General features: G+C 58.6%; 2 protein-coding genes across 4 annotated transcripts; one reads left to right on the top strand and one right to left on the bottom strand.

Moving 5' to 3' along the window:
* Positions 1-2: 2 nt before the first annotated feature.
* FBXW5 (F-box and WD repeat domain containing 5) lies at positions 3-10,187 on the bottom strand. 2 transcript variants are annotated; one of them, XM_072352810.1, is made up of 9 exons: positions 9,742-10,187; positions 9,518-9,705; positions 8,076-8,233; positions 7,299-7,473; positions 6,265-6,413; positions 4,440-4,926; positions 3,693-3,840; positions 2,559-2,771; positions 3-1,947 (listed from the first exon to the last, which is right to left on the bottom strand). In XM_072352810.1, exons 1-9 carry the CDS (start codon positions 10,116-10,118, stop codon positions 1,701-1,703), a joined length of 2,142 nt encoding a protein of 713 aa, XP_072208911.1. In that variant the 5' UTR covers positions 10,119-10,187; the 3' UTR covers positions 3-1,700. The 2 variants fall into 2 exon arrangements, with proteins under 2 accessions (XP_072208911.1, XP_072208909.1); XM_072352808.1 differs by having other exon boundaries at positions 9,518-10,187.
* A 2-nt stretch (positions 10,188-10,189) lies between these two features.
* On the top strand, positions 10,190-12,999 carry C8G (complement C8 gamma chain). 2 transcript variants are annotated; one of them, XM_072352816.1, is made up of 7 exons: positions 10,190-10,432; positions 10,832-10,971; positions 11,515-11,585; positions 11,830-11,937; positions 12,037-12,138; positions 12,333-12,371; positions 12,728-12,999. In XM_072352816.1, exons 1-7 carry the CDS (start codon positions 10,295-10,297, stop codon positions 12,739-12,741), a joined length of 612 nt encoding a protein of 203 aa, XP_072208917.1. In that variant the 5' UTR covers positions 10,190-10,294; the 3' UTR covers positions 12,742-12,999. The 2 variants fall into 2 exon arrangements, with proteins under 2 accessions (XP_072208917.1, XP_072208916.1); XM_072352815.1 differs by lacking the exon at positions 12,728-12,999 and having other exon boundaries at positions 12,333-12,569.
* The last annotated feature ends 817 nt before the right edge of the window (positions 13,000-13,816 follow it).

Genomic DNA, 13,816 nt, shown 5'->3' with positions numbered 1-13,816 from the left:
GATGCTTTAGCAGAGTATTTATTCAATGCCATGGTGAAGAGCAAAACTTGGTACAAACATAAACCCTCAGTGCCTTGCTCACTACTACACCGCGCCAAGGGAGGAAAACAGGACTTGCTATCTTGGGGCAGGATGGAAGATGTAAGAAGGTGGAGACTGTTCTGTTGCTGTGTAAGGGGACCGAGAGCTGGGTCTAGGATCTTGAGTGCACGCCCATACACACACACACACTCACAAAGGACTCCCTTGTTTCTAGAAGTCCTGTGATGACAGAAAACCTGAGTATGGGGGTTCTGGATAAAGCCATGGGCACCTGCTGGGGCAGAGCAAGAGAAGGGTGTGAAACCCGCTTGCTGAGGGCTGGAGGAGCTGTTAAAGCCATCAGTGCATATTAAGACAGCAGCCGCTGTCTCCATGAAGTCTGTTTGCAACCTGAGGCTGTGAGTGGCACAGACACCCGCCCTGGTGCTCCCAAGCTGGGGGGCCCAGAGCCTAACAGCAGGTGCAGCTCCTGGGGTCACTGCTGGCCTGGGAGCTTCAGCTCCTGCTGTCTGGGCCAAGTGGAGATTAGGAGCTTAATTTTAGACTCTAACAGTTGGCTGAAGGCTGGAAAGAGAAAAGCTTCAGGGACAAATACAGAGTAAACAACACTGAGTTCATAAAGTGAGCCAGCTTCCCCCATCAGAGGAGCCCTCAGAGGGAGTTGATCACCAACCCCCAGGTGAGTCAGCCCTGGTGGAAGGAGGCTTATTCACACTTAGTCCTTCAGGCAGGAGGGCTGCACCTCCGCCTGTTCACCTGCTCACAGAGAACAAACCAGGAAAACCTAAAGTGCCACAACTCAAGTAGCATAGGGAGGGAGGTGACCATGAGACCCATCATCACAGCTTACCCCCTGGAAGGGACAGCAATGCCCCTGGAATAAATACGTTACCAATGCCATAGCTTATTCAGGTGCTGCAGAACAGGGGAAGACCAGGGTAAAGCCAGATCTGTGTTACCACCAGCTCTTCCCCACTCTCAGATTTGTAAACTGATGGTATCGGGATTTAGTTGTAAGAGGAGGCAATGGCAGGGCAGCCCTGCTCCTCCAGCTCTGTCCCAGCACTGCCTCCCTCACTGCCTGTTCAGCCCTCTGATCCTTCCTGCCCTCCCTTTGTGGCCCAAACACTGTGGGGTGGCACTAGGCACACCCAGCATCCAGACGAGTTGCCCATGGAAATTTGGGACAAACAAAACAATAATAAAACTACTATATTAAAAGAGACCCACAATAAGGCAGCACAGCACTGTACCACTGCTTTTGCAGGTGCTCTGTAGCCAGTAGCTCTCAGTGAAGTCAGCCACGTTCCAGGCCCACACAGTACAAATCCTGGAGACGTGCCTCAGTCCGTTCTGAGACCAAAGCTCACCCAGAGAGAGCTGTGACCAAGTAGCAGCGTTTGTGATAAGCTGTGGGGAGGCTTCCCTGCAGTGACCAGCTTGGGCTGCCGTCCACCGGACCCAGGAACAGGTCCCTTACATTCTGTCTTTGAAGCAGATGCTCCAAGGAGGAAGCCATTACCACTGCCGGGGTCCCTCCTAACTCAGCTGACAGGATTGGTGTGCTCAGAGCTCATCTCTGCTGTGCAGGGCTCAAAGCACTGCAAGCTCCAGAGGTGGCTGCAGTGAGGAAGCTGCAGGAGCAGGTATACCTGGGTTCAGCTTTTCTGGTTCATGAGCCAGGAGAAGAGCAGTTTCCTGGGCCTGGGCTTCCTGGCCTGCTGGATTCGCACGGTGCGAGGGGAGCGCCACACCTTGATGGTCGTGTCATCGCTGGCTGTCAGGAGCAGCTCCTGCTCCACTGGGCTGAAGGCCACCGAGTTGACCACGTTGTCGTGCTGCAGCTTGGCCAGGCAGATGTTATAGTGTCGGTCCCAGATGTAGCCATGGCGATCTTCTGCCCCGCTGCAGCAGACAAGACAGCAGTGAGGACAGCGGCCAGGCAGGCTCTGCCTTCTGCACCGAGCGCCCTGACCCAGCCAGGAGCCCCAGCCTCCGTCTGCAGTGCCATCGCCCGTGGGCACCCACCCTAAGGGGACAAATCCCCTTTGTGACCCAGGCCCTGCCACAAACACAGCTGGGTTTCCAGAAGTGGAGTCTGAAATGAGGCCTCGCAGCAGCATCAATTAAAGCTCTGGAAATGCAGCCAGACTCACGCTGTGGCACCTGCAGCAAGCCAGCCCTGTGCTGGGCTGCACTGAGCCTGCTCCAGCCATCCCAACTTGCCCTGTAACAACTGCGGCCTGCAGCCCTCAAGAACAACTGCCACCCACTGACAAACAAGCCACAGCTCCACGTTTCCTTTTTCCTTGCTGATTTCACAACAGGACCAGAACATCCTCCAGCAGCGCCCTCTGACTCCATCGCCGCTCCTCACAAGCCTCCCATTTCCTGCCCTGCTCACAGCAGCCTCCTGCTCTCGGACCAGCACTACCTGCAGCATGACAGTGCACAGCACAACACCCAAGGCCACCCCATACCCGGGGCAGCATCCTGCCCACCCCAGTGCCACACACCTTGCCACGAAGTCCCTGCTGACATCCAGGAAGATGAAGAAACACTCCTCATTGGGTGTGTAGGCCCGATGCGCACGGAGGGCTCGTTTCACTTCCTTCATTGTCTTCAAGTCAAACACGTGCAGATCGATCTCCTCAGCGATGGGGGGTGGCTGCATGGGGTCGGAGATGACGCAGTCCCGAGGCCAGGCACGGCTGTTCACATACAGGTATCTTGGGGAGAAAAGCAGAGGGGTTACCCTGCGCTCGTGGAGCCACAGCATAAAACCCTCTCCCCTCGCACAGGCAGGGAGGGCAGGGACCACACAGCTGGTCCTTAGCAGGCCTGCAGCTCTGAAACACAGGCAGAAACAAAACACGGTGCTGAACTGCTCCTTGGAAAGGAAGGGGTTAGAGCTGGAAGGTCCTGCAGACTAGGCCAAGCCTCTTTTGTCTCATTAAAACCAATACCAAAGACAGCAGACTATCCCACTGTCTGAGGAATGAAATGTATTGCTGCGGGCAGCTTCTTCACTCTGCCATGACTCTGTGCCTGACCTGTACACGTTTAGGGCTCAGCAGCACAGAGGGAGGAAAGGTTTCCTGACAGGACTGGGAGTAATGCTCAGATGTTCACCTTTCATCAGCACGGGATGTAAATGTCTAAGGTGGCCAGGGCAGGCTCTCTGCTCCAGGCCAGCACAGGGCCCTCCTCCTGCCAGCAGCACTCCAGAGACTTGCAGCAAAGGTCTGAATCTGCTCTCAGCTCTAGATAAAGGCAGCAGGGCCACAGGCGACTGTTTTCCAGGTGTAGTTTACTGCTAGCACTCAAGGAAGGACAAGTAACCACTGTCGTGGCAGCCACATGCAGGTACGCAAATGGGTCCCTGTGGATAACTTCAGCCAAGAGGCATTTGATTGAGATGACCCAGGTGCTTCCAGACTTCTCTTTTACCACTCCATGCAGCCAGTAAGTGGCAGCCACGTGCCCTAATGCAGAGTGCCTCACCCCAGTCTGATGCAGAGAGGTTTCCCCTCCAGGCAGAAAGTAATTTCTCCTCCCATTCACTCCAAAGCCCCCACACAGCTGTAACCCAAACTCTCTGCTGCCCGAGGCCAGCAGGCAGCTTCCTCCCCCCACCCAGTCATACTCACCGGTGGTCAGGGGAGAGACCCATGCCGATTATGTGCCCATGGATGTCAATGACGTGATCCAGCGAGTCAAAGAACTCATCCGAACGTCTCTCCTCCCCAAGCACCGGCCCAGCAGTTGTCATCTGATGGGGCAGGATCCTTTTAATCCCTTAGGAACAGAAAGGAGGATCGTGCCATCCATGGGCTTCTGCCACAAACCAGCAGGGCTGACGAAAGCCCATCGGCTTCAAGAAGGGACTTTCCTCAGCACTGCTAAGAAAGGAGGACTGGCTTGTTTCCAGTCAGGGGCTGAGGGAAGGGCTGGCACAGGGCTCCTGTCCCTGCTGGCTGTTTCCAGGCTCACTAGCAGTGCCTTGGGCCAGAACAGTACCTGTAAGTGACATGCTGCCACATTCAGCCCCAGTGATGAGAAGCCCAGGCCAACCCACCCACTGCAGCCTCACCTGGCTACATGCTTCTGCAGCACAAAGGAGCTGTGATGGCCCCATAAGCTCTCTGCTTGCAGAAAGGCTCTCCCTGTGCAGCCCCGGGGCTGGACCAACCTCCTGCAAGGCTCAGCCTCAGGGAGCCCAGCAGGCACAGACCACTTGGTGTTTCCAAAAAGAGAACCCAGCTTGAGCAAAACTGCAACTCACCACAAACAAGCAGCAAACAACACAGGTCTTCTCCAGATTAACATCCAGAGTGTAGCTGCAGCCCACACCCCTAAGAAGGCTGATGTGCCCTGGAGCTCAACCACAGCCTTACCTATCTGGTGCGGAGAGTAGGTGAGGCACCCTGTGGTGAAAATTAAGTATTTTGTCTTGCTGCTGTTGTCCGTGGAAAGCAGGTTCACCTCAGGCGGTTTAGTTCTGTTGCGTATGAACAGCTCAGCCACTTTGTTCTCCAGCTCAGCCTCAGTCATGGCAGGCCTCACACAGCCCCCCATGATATCATCAAAGAACTGCTGCAGCTCATCCTCTGCTGGCACACCCCCATCATCCGGCAATTCCTGTACTGCTGGCTCTGGAGTCTGCTTGGGCTTGGACTCCTCTTCTTCGCTGTCACTGCCGAGATCAAAGACTGGGCAGGTGGAGGTGGAAGAGGCAGCCAGCTGCTCCTCGTAGTCCAGGAGCAGGTCTGGGGAATCGTACCGGCTGCAGTCAGCCACCATCACGGTCCGGATAGTGCTGGCATTCAGGTTCTGGATTTTGAACAGTCTCTTCACTACATTCACATTCTCAGATTCTATGCCCTGGGAGCAGAAAAGAGAAGTAAGCAGGAGTCCCCTCACTACTGTGCTGCTCCTACAGCCTCCACGCAGCCACCGCCCACAGCCTGAGCCCATCTGCTGGCTTTGGTCACACACTGACCTCCCAGTACTGCCCTGTAGGCATCTCTAGGCATTACCATCAGGACCTGCCAGAGATGCCAACCAGCTTTGTACACTCCTTCCCATCCTGGAGGTGGATGTGAGGAGACAAAAAGCCAGGGCCAGGCTTTTGCAGGAAAACATCTGAGCTGGAAACACAGAGGCCGGGCAGCCCTGCTCCCACCTCCCTGCCTGAGGTCACCAGTTGGCACTGCTGAGAATTTCAGGAACAGCCTCCCATGATAAACAGGTGAAGTGCAAATCACCATCCCTCCAGCCTATGTGAAGCAATGGGAGAAGAACTCAGTGCTCCCGGAGCTTGCATGTGCCCCTCAGCAGAATCAGCTGCATTGTCTGCTCCCCAAAACAGGCTGCAAATCTCTCCCCTGCTCTGGCTGTCTGCAGCCACACGTCAACATTTCCAACAAACCAGGCAAGGTCATTCCATGCCTTCTGGAGATGCACGAGTTAATGCTGCAGTGTCAGGTGCAACACAAAGATGTGGTTATTGGAAGGGTCCCGGCCTCCACAGGGAATTCCAGATAGATCAAAGGTTTGAATCAAAGACACAAAACACCAGGATGTGCAGCTGTGACAACAGGACAGAGGCAAGACATGGAAGAGCAATGTGTCTGAGAAGCACAAGCAGCAGAGAACAAACAAGCAGTACAGAGGCTAAGGCCAGCACACACTCCATCTGTAGGTCTCAGCACAGTGTAAGACAGCACCCGGCCCACACATCTCAGCTGTGGCAGGCAGGACAGAGCCAGCCTCCCAGCTACCTCCAGGAACGATGCAATGAGCTGCCAAGTGGGAGAACAGTCACTGCTCGACACGTGCCAGGCTGCAGCCATCCCAGGCCCAGCCTCACATCAGTAACCCCGCCACAGTTCATCTGCCCTCCTGTTCAGCAACACTTGCTCTACAACTCTGCACCAACTCCTCATCCCAATTAATAAGGCAAATATAATAATAATAATAATAATGGAAGCAAAGGGTAGAATAAGGATATTGCAATGAGCACTATAACACCAAGGGTGGAGAAACTCCATGCCAGGGTTGCCTCAAGCTCAGTATCCAGCAGGTGAGTCAGAGGAGATAAACAGGGCAGACAAGGGTCTGAGCCACTGCTTCCCTCTCACATCTCCTCCACAGCTTTTCTTCCCATGAGAACCAGCAGGAAGTTGCACTGCCCGAGGAGCTGGAACAGAGGCACCTCACCTGGAAAGCGTTGTTCAGCCACAGCACAGAGCAGGAGGTTATACGCCCAATCCGATGCAGATTGCCAGATATCAAGTTTGTTTCATTCAGCCAACAGCCAAACACGTCATAAGGTTTATTCCTCACCCTGGAAAGCAATGTGAAGTTCTCTGGAAGAGAGGGGAAACAGGAGCGTGAGACAGACGGGGGATCTGGAGAAACCACTGCAGAAGGAATGGGAAATGGAGTTAGGTCTCAGCCCACAGCAGGGGAGGCACTGACACAGCACCTTCACTGCAAGCTGAGCAGACACTGCCCAACCAGTGACCAGCCCCAAGGCATGGCTGCAGACACAGACCATTTCTCTCCTCTACAGAGATCTGTGGGAAGTACATGCAGAGGGACAACAAAACATAACGGCAGCCAGACAGAACCAGTCCAGAATATAACCTAGCTACACAGCCTTCCTCCAAGCACGGCCCAAAACAGATGCCCCAAGGACAAGAACAAGTCAAACACATACAGATCTTCTTCACATGATCCCAGTCTCCCACCCCATGGGAGCCCTTCTGAACAGGAGAGCTGTGCATTTAGCAGCACTCCTTGGTTGTAGCACAGAATGGCAAGAGACAACACAGCTGGGTTCAGCGGGTTTCACAGAACTGCAGCAGAAAAGGTTGAGCTGGGCAGGGTGACTGCATCTCAAAGCCACGTGAGACCTCAGGGCAGGACCAGCTCTGCTCAAGGCAGAAATGGCGGCTTCATGACAGCAGGGAGCACAGGCACCTCACACCTTGCCCAGACTCTCGCTTAGAGATGAAATTAAATGAGAACATATATGCCACACTGCGCTTTCAGGTGATGACATGAGTTATCCCTAAGGATACCCAGAAGGCCTACCCAAAGAACTGCAACCAGGACCCTCTGTGCAGATGTTGGAAAGAAGGACAAGCACAGGTCAAGGCCACAGCATACAAAGGGCAAGGAGCAGAAGAAAACTCCATCTCCCACCACTTTACACCTCTCAGGAAGGCTCAGTGAAAGGCATAACTTACCCATGCTGATGACGGCAATCTCCCCTGATGAGGAGTTGTGAGGACCCACAAAGACACCGGACACCAGAAGGAGGGAGTCATCGGAGTTGAACTGGGAGAACTGTGTGTAGCTCCAGTTGTACGGCCTCATGTTGGAGCTGTGCTGCAGGGAGATGTCCAGCTCGTTGCTCCAGATCTACAGGCAGATGGACAAGCAGTCAGGAAGCTGCAAGAAGCCTGAAGGCTGTCCCACTTCACCTCTCCTGTCAGCACTCGCCAGTCAAAGGAACAAAAAGTTACTGAAAGCCCTACTTAAATACCTTCAGGACCCAAATTCTCTGTCAGCTCCACTGACAGGGAACAGCTGCAGCTAAACACTGCACTTCTCCAAACTTCCCCATCAGCCAGGCACTGAAAGTTAGCAACACGGCTGGATTTTTAAGCATGTTGACAGAGATCTCTCCTAAGACAACCATCCATGCAAGACATATTCTGCAGCAGGTCATTATTACTGTTAGTCACAATGAGGGACTGGCTTGCACCTGGAAAGCAGCCAGAGCCAGCTAGGCATCTCTACTATCTTCAGAAGGGCTGAAGCTGGAATCTGCTCCTCTCAAGGTTACACTGGCAAAAGTCATTAGTTCTGTGGCTTTGAGAACAACTCAGCAGCTACAGATGAAAAGCCCAGAGCCACCCGTCAGGCTTCACCTCTCCACGGGTTTCCTGAACACTGCACTCACAGCTGAGCCCTAAAAAATCAAAGCTGAAAGTTTTGTGCAAGGAATGCCACCACGTTACCTTAACAGTACAGTCTTTGGAGCACGATGCAAACAAACAGCCAGAGTGAGAGAAGCTCAGGTGCAAAACCTGGTCACTGTGCTCCTTCAGGGCCTGCACTTCAATGCAAGGGATAGTGTCATAGAGCCTCTGGAACTCATCATACCAGGAGACGGCAGCTGGAACACAAGCAGGGACATATGACAAGAATGTACATGGGAGGGAAGTGACAGACCTGAGGTGAACACTGGAGCCACAAAATCAGCCTCCAGTAAAACACAGTGCTGCCAGGAGCTCTGCTGTGGCCATAGTCCCTGCAGCTTCAGCTGTGTTAGCAGGGCTTTACGTTTTTCTTAGTAGTTTTCCCACTCCAACACACACACAAAACCTTTTCTTCCAAGGAACACACAACTTCTCACTGACAGTAAAGAGATAAATAAAATTTTTAATGTGCCTATGGAGTTGTTGTGGCAGCAAATCCCAAGGAAGAAAAGAGGATTAGACATTTATATGGATAATGGCCAACTTTCCTAGTTACACTGAACAGGACAGACGGTTTTTGGACCTCGCTGTAGCCTCGGAGGCTCCCTCCCCTGAGGCAGGGCACAGTTTGCTGCCAGGGAATCCCAGCACTGCTCAGTGAGCAGAGCCTCAAAGTCCTCGGTTTCAGCCAGGAAAACAGTCAGGAAGGATCCCACCTGGTCAGACACTCCCAGTGCTTCCCCTTACGGCTCCCTGGATGCTCAGACGTTGCAGTTTGGGGCTGGCAGGGCTCTCCTCAGCTCCCGGGACTGCCCACCTCCCCTCCCTGCCATCAGCCCCAGGAACGATCCGCTGGGTCACCATCCTCCGGGTGAAAAACTTCCTAAGATCCGACCTAAACCTCCCCCGTCTGTTTAAAACCATTCCCCCTTGTCATAAAACCATTCCCCCTTGTTGTATCACCGTCTACCCTCATCAACAGGCAGGGCGGGCAATGCGGGGTGCCCAGCCAACACCGTTCATGGGTCATTTTCCTATTGCAGAGGCTCCTATTATCGAGCCCAGCGAGCCACAGCAAAGTGGGTCGGGCACCGCGTTGCCGTCCGTCCGATCACGGCGCCGCACGCTCACCCGCTGCAGGGCTCCGCTCCGCCACCGGCTGCAGCCGCTGCCCGCACCTCGTGGGAACGGAGCCCGAGCAGCTCACGCGGCTCCGGCCCTTCCAGGTGCCGCCGGGGATGGGACGCAGCGCGGAGCGGCGCCTGCGGGCCCCGAGCGGGAAAAGCCGGCAGCGATTATCGCGGGATCCAGCCGGGCCGCGACTCACCGCCACTCACCGCCACTCACCGCCGGGCCGGGCGGCGCCCGCGGGACGCTCCGGGCCGGGCATCCGCAGCGCACGGACCCACCGGCGGCGCCCCGTCAGGCTGCGGCGGCTGCCGAACCCCGCGGACACAACGCGGCCCGAACGTGCGGCGCACCTGGATGCCGGGGCACGTCGCGGGACACGCGGTAGTAGCGGTAGAACAGCTCCTTCCACAGCAACTCGTCGCGGGACACGGCGCGCCACTGCCGGCACACGAGGCCCACGGCCAGCACGGCCGCGTGGTCCAGGTACAGGAAGATCTCGAGGAGCACGCTGTCCGGGAGCGGGGCGCTGTCCGGGAGCGGGGCGCTGTCCGGGAGCGGGGCGCTGTCCGGGAGCAGGGCGCCGCCCGCGGCCATCGTGTCATCCTGCCGCCGCACGCGGAACGGGCGCCGCTCGGCTCGGGCCCGGCCCGGGGACGCCGCTGGGCCCGCCCCCGCCTCCCCGCCCCGCACTTCCGGCTTCGCCGCCCCGCACTTCCGCTTCGGCCGCTCTGGCCGCCGTCTCTGTGGTTCCGCCCTTCCGCCCGCGGCGCCGCTCCGCGCTTCAGGCACGACGAGCCGAACGCAGAGCGATCGCTCCCGGCCGCCCCGCCCCTCCGCAACGAGCCCCGCCCCGCGCGGTCGGAGCGCGCTGCCGGTGTCGGGGCGGCTCGTGGCTCCGCGGGGCTGGGGGGTCACATCAGCGCTGCCCTGAGCGCCCTCAGTGTCCGCCATGAGCCCGGCTGCTCTCGGGACGCCCCGCGCAGCCCCAGCCCGGCTCCGCGCCCCTCACCCCTGTGCCCTGACCCCTGTGCCCTGACCCCGTGACCCCTGTGCCGTGACCCCTGTGCCGTGACCCCGTGTCCGCCCGGCTGTTCCCGGCTCTCCGCCTCCCGTGTCCCCGCCGCGCCATGTCCGCCCCGCGCTCCGTGCTGCTGCTGTCTCTGTCTCTGCTGCTGGCCGTGCCGCACGGATCGGGGCGGCGGCCGCCTCCTGCCCGCAGCGCGCTACAGCAAGTGGTGCCCGAGGGGCAGCTCAGCCTTAGCGAGGTGAGGCCGGGCTGCGCGGTGCCCCCCGCTGCTCCCCGCTGTGCCCCCCGCTGTGCCCCCCGCCGCTCCCCTCTCCGGCCCGGTCCCGCAGCCGTCCCATCCCGCCGCAGCCCGGCTCTGCCCGGTTTCTCTCCGCCCGGTTCCCGGGTGCCGGTGAAGCTCCGCGGGGCTCTTGGCGCTCGCGGGGTTGCGGGGCGGTGCTGCGGGGCGACGTCCTGGGCACCCCGTCACGCCGCTGCTCCTGAATGAGGGTCCTGCGGAGCGCCAGGCGCGGGGCCGGGCTGCGGGCAGCAGCGCTGAGCAAGGGGGGCAACGTGAAACATCCGAGCGGGTGCTGCAGCAGCCCTGGACCGGGGTATCCCGGGGCCCGGATGACGGTGCCCACCCGGTGCTGTGCAGCTGGTTGGGAGGTGGTTCCTGGTCGGCACGGCGTCCCGCTGCAGTTACCTGGCAGAGAACGGCCACCGGCTGGAGGCCACGGCAATGACGGTGGCCGTCCCAGATGGGCAGAGCCTGGCCATCAGCACCTTCAGGAAGCTGTGAGTGACGCCGGCTGCTGATGGATGGGGTAGAGCAGGGCCAGCACCTGGCGGTGGGCTCCGAGCGGGGAGGGCTGCCCTGAAGCTGTGCAAGGGGATCTCTGGGATGTTCTGTACCAGCAGTCCTGATCATGGTGAACCCAGCACCCTGCACGCCACGGGGCTGCCATCAAGGGTGGACTTAGGGTGCCCAGGTGGGATATGGTACAGGCATCCTGGGGAGACTGGGGCACCAAGCAGGTGTGTGGCTGCTCCATGGCCACCTGCACAGGGATTGCTTCCTGAGGGTCTCACAGTGGCAGCACAGCTGATGTCTGGCTGTCTGTGAGTACTGGATGGCCGTGGGGTGATGCAGCTGTGGGGTGTCAGGGATAGGAGCTGCAAGGAGGGGTAGGGGTGGCTGGCATGGCAGTTATCAGGCATCCCCTTACATCAGTGCCCAGTGGAGTAAACCTGAGAAAACACATTCCATGTACAAGCTGGAAGGGCAGAACTGGGGTCCAGCTGCAGCCTGCCCTGCACTGTGCTTCTCTCCCTGCACAGGGATGGGCAGTGTTGGGAGATCAAGCAGCGCTACGTCCCTGCAGGAGCCCATGGGCACTTCACTGTGAGAGGTGGGCAACGTGGAGTGGGCCCCTCCTGTTCCCATGGGACTTTGGCACCAGTGTCTTCCCCCAGTGCTTCCCACTGAGCCACCTCTGGGGTCCGATTGTGTCCCTGTGCTGTGCTGCCATCCGAAGTGCCATGGAGATGTGTGGGCCCTTGGTGCCCAGTCACACCCCTCGTGCCCTCTGGTGGTGACACGAGGTCCCAGGACGGTGCCCAACTGGGACACACCTGCCCCAATGTCCCCCATAGGCCGTGGCTACAACAGCAGGATGGAGGTGGCGGTGGGAGAGGTGGACCCCCGCAGCTATGCCATCATCTACTACCAGGACAGCCAAGGCCTCTCCGTCAAGCTCTACGGTGGGTTGTCATGGGGCAGTGGATGCCTGTGCCCCACACCATGCCTGCTGCAAGGAGCGGGGCTGGCAGCAGAGCTCTGATGGTGGCTTTTCCCCGCAGGCCGCAGCGTTCAGCTCAGTGACGCCATAGTGGACAAGTTTGAGCAGCGTGCCAGAGCCGTGGGCCTGAGTGAGGATGTGACCCACTACTTCCCCACATATGGTGGGTGCCACGCGGCTGCCAGGAGGGGGGGCAGCCAGAGGTGCCTGGTACCGGCTGCAGTCTGGTACCGGCTGTGGTCTGATACAGGTTGTGGTCTGATACCAGCAGGGCAGGAAGGGGAGGGCACATCCACAAGGGTGTGGGTACGTGACCTGCACAGGGCAGGTGACGGCCCTGGTCCTTCTCTCTCACAGGGTTCTGCGACTCTGCTGACGATTTCCACATCCTGGATGGTGAGCATGGCCCCACAGTGCCACAGCCCTGCCCTGCAGTGCTGGCCCAGCACATGGCAGGGGTCCCTCTGTGACCCAGTGTGGGGCTGGGAGGTGGCAGAGCATCACCCAGCATGGCTGTCACCCTCACGTTGGCAAAGGAGAGCCCCGTTTGGCCCCTACGTGGGTCCAGCTGGGCTTAGTGGTGTCTGCACCGGGATGAGGGTCTGGGGTGGGGCATCCTGGGATGGAGACAACATGGGTGTTCCTGGAGATGGCTCCACCGTTTGTTGCTGGTGCCTGGGGAGCCAGAGGTGAGTCCCAACCCCGGCACTGGGCTCTGCCCCAACCCCTCAGCATCTTCCCTTCCCTTCCAGAAACAGAGCTGTAGATGGAGGCAGTATTTCCAGGACCTGCCCAGCACTGATCTCTCACCTCGTGCAGACGCCTGTGGACAGGACCACACAGGGACCAGCTGGGGCTTGGCCAGACCCTGCTGCTGCTCTGCAGTGCTGGAGCACGCCCTGGGCTCCCCTGTTCCTCCAGCCTGGCTGTGTCACCCCACAGCTCTGTGCCCTTTGCCCCATGCCCTGCAGCAACCAGCAACATCCCAATAAACACGAGGAAAACCTCTGTGTCTAGGCAAGGCAGAATGCCTGATGGCTTGCAGCAGTGTGGCCTGGGCAGCTCACAGGACTTGGTGCCCTGGGGCTGGTGGGCTTGGGGTGCACTGGGAACCTGCAGTGGGTCAGCTCTTCCCACCAGGGACCTCAGGGGAGGAAAATGCAGCCTTGTAGCTGTCCTCCACACAGCCTGAGGGCTGTAGGGTTAACCCTCGGGGCTCAGGGCCCCCAACAGCCTGACACACGTTCAGCCTGTCAGGGCTGCTTTGGTTCCAAACTCCCAATGCAGGCTGGAGCTGGAGGGAAGGGGCACAGCCTGAGAGGAGCCCCCACCTGTTTCTGCTGAGGCAGCAGGAGGCTGTAAAGCTCCCTCAGTCCCCCCACAGCAAACTGGTCTGCAGCCCTGGGGTGGGAGCAGCCCTCTGCCCCCAGCACCGACGTTTTGCAATCTTAGCGGAAACTGGTAACACATGTTGTTTATCGGGGCCTTATGTAAGGATCCGCCACGTGACCCGTACAAAGCCAGCTGCTGTCCCGCTGCCCACGTGTGGGGCAGCCATGTCTGGCCATGCTCACAAAGCCGCCAGGCTGCCCGCCAAGCCCGCTGCCGGGCAGTCAGGGCAGTCAGGGCAGTCGGGGCACTGTGGGCCTGGGCCACCCGGTACAGCTCGCTTCACCCAGGGTGGTGCTGCTCCCCAGAAGTGGCAGCATCACGGTGGAAGCACGGCTTGGCCATGGGAGCCATGGGCTCTTCCAGCCTGGCCTGCAGCCATCTGGCATCGACCCCTTGGGACCCTGTGGCTTCCTCAGCGTCTCTGCCATTTCCTAGTGGAGAGAGCTCTC

This window comes from Excalfactoria chinensis, chromosome 18 (assembly GCF_039878825.1).
Source record: "Excalfactoria chinensis isolate bCotChi1 chromosome 18, bCotChi1.hap2, whole genome shotgun sequence".
NCBI classification, from domain to species: Eukaryota; Metazoa; Chordata; class Aves; order Galliformes; family Phasianidae; genus Excalfactoria; species Excalfactoria chinensis.
This window is presented reverse-complemented; position numbering and strand designations above follow the sequence as displayed.

What these genes read in the sequence shown, in the direction of transcription:
- FBXW5 (XM_072352808.1), bottom strand. Translation starts at nt 10,118, where the DNA reads ATGGCGGACACTGAGGGCGCTCAGGGCAGCGCTGATGTGACCCCCCAG. An exon ending in GGCTGAACAACGCTTTCCAG is followed by an intron (nt 4,927 to 6,264) that starts GTGAGGTGCCTC and finishes TTCTGCTCCCAG; the next exon opens with GGCATAGAATCTGAGAATGT. An exon ending in CTACTCTCCGCACCAGATAG is followed by an intron (nt 3,841 to 4,439) that starts GTAAGGCTGTGG and finishes TCTGTTCCTAAG; the next exon opens with GGATTAAAAGGATCCTGCCC.
- C8G (XM_072352815.1), top strand. Translation starts at nt 10,295, where the DNA reads ATGTCCGCCCCGCGCTCCGTGCTGCTGCTGTCTCTGTCTCTGCTGCTG. An exon ending in TGGGCACTTCACTGTGAGAG is followed by an intron (nt 11,586 to 11,829) that starts GTGGGCAACGTG and finishes TGTCCCCCATAG; the next exon opens with GCCGTGGCTACAACAGCAGG. An exon ending in CCACTACTTCCCCACATATG is followed by an intron (nt 12,139 to 12,332) that starts GTGGGTGCCACG and finishes TCTCTCTCACAG; the next exon opens with GGTTCTGCGACTCTGCTGAC.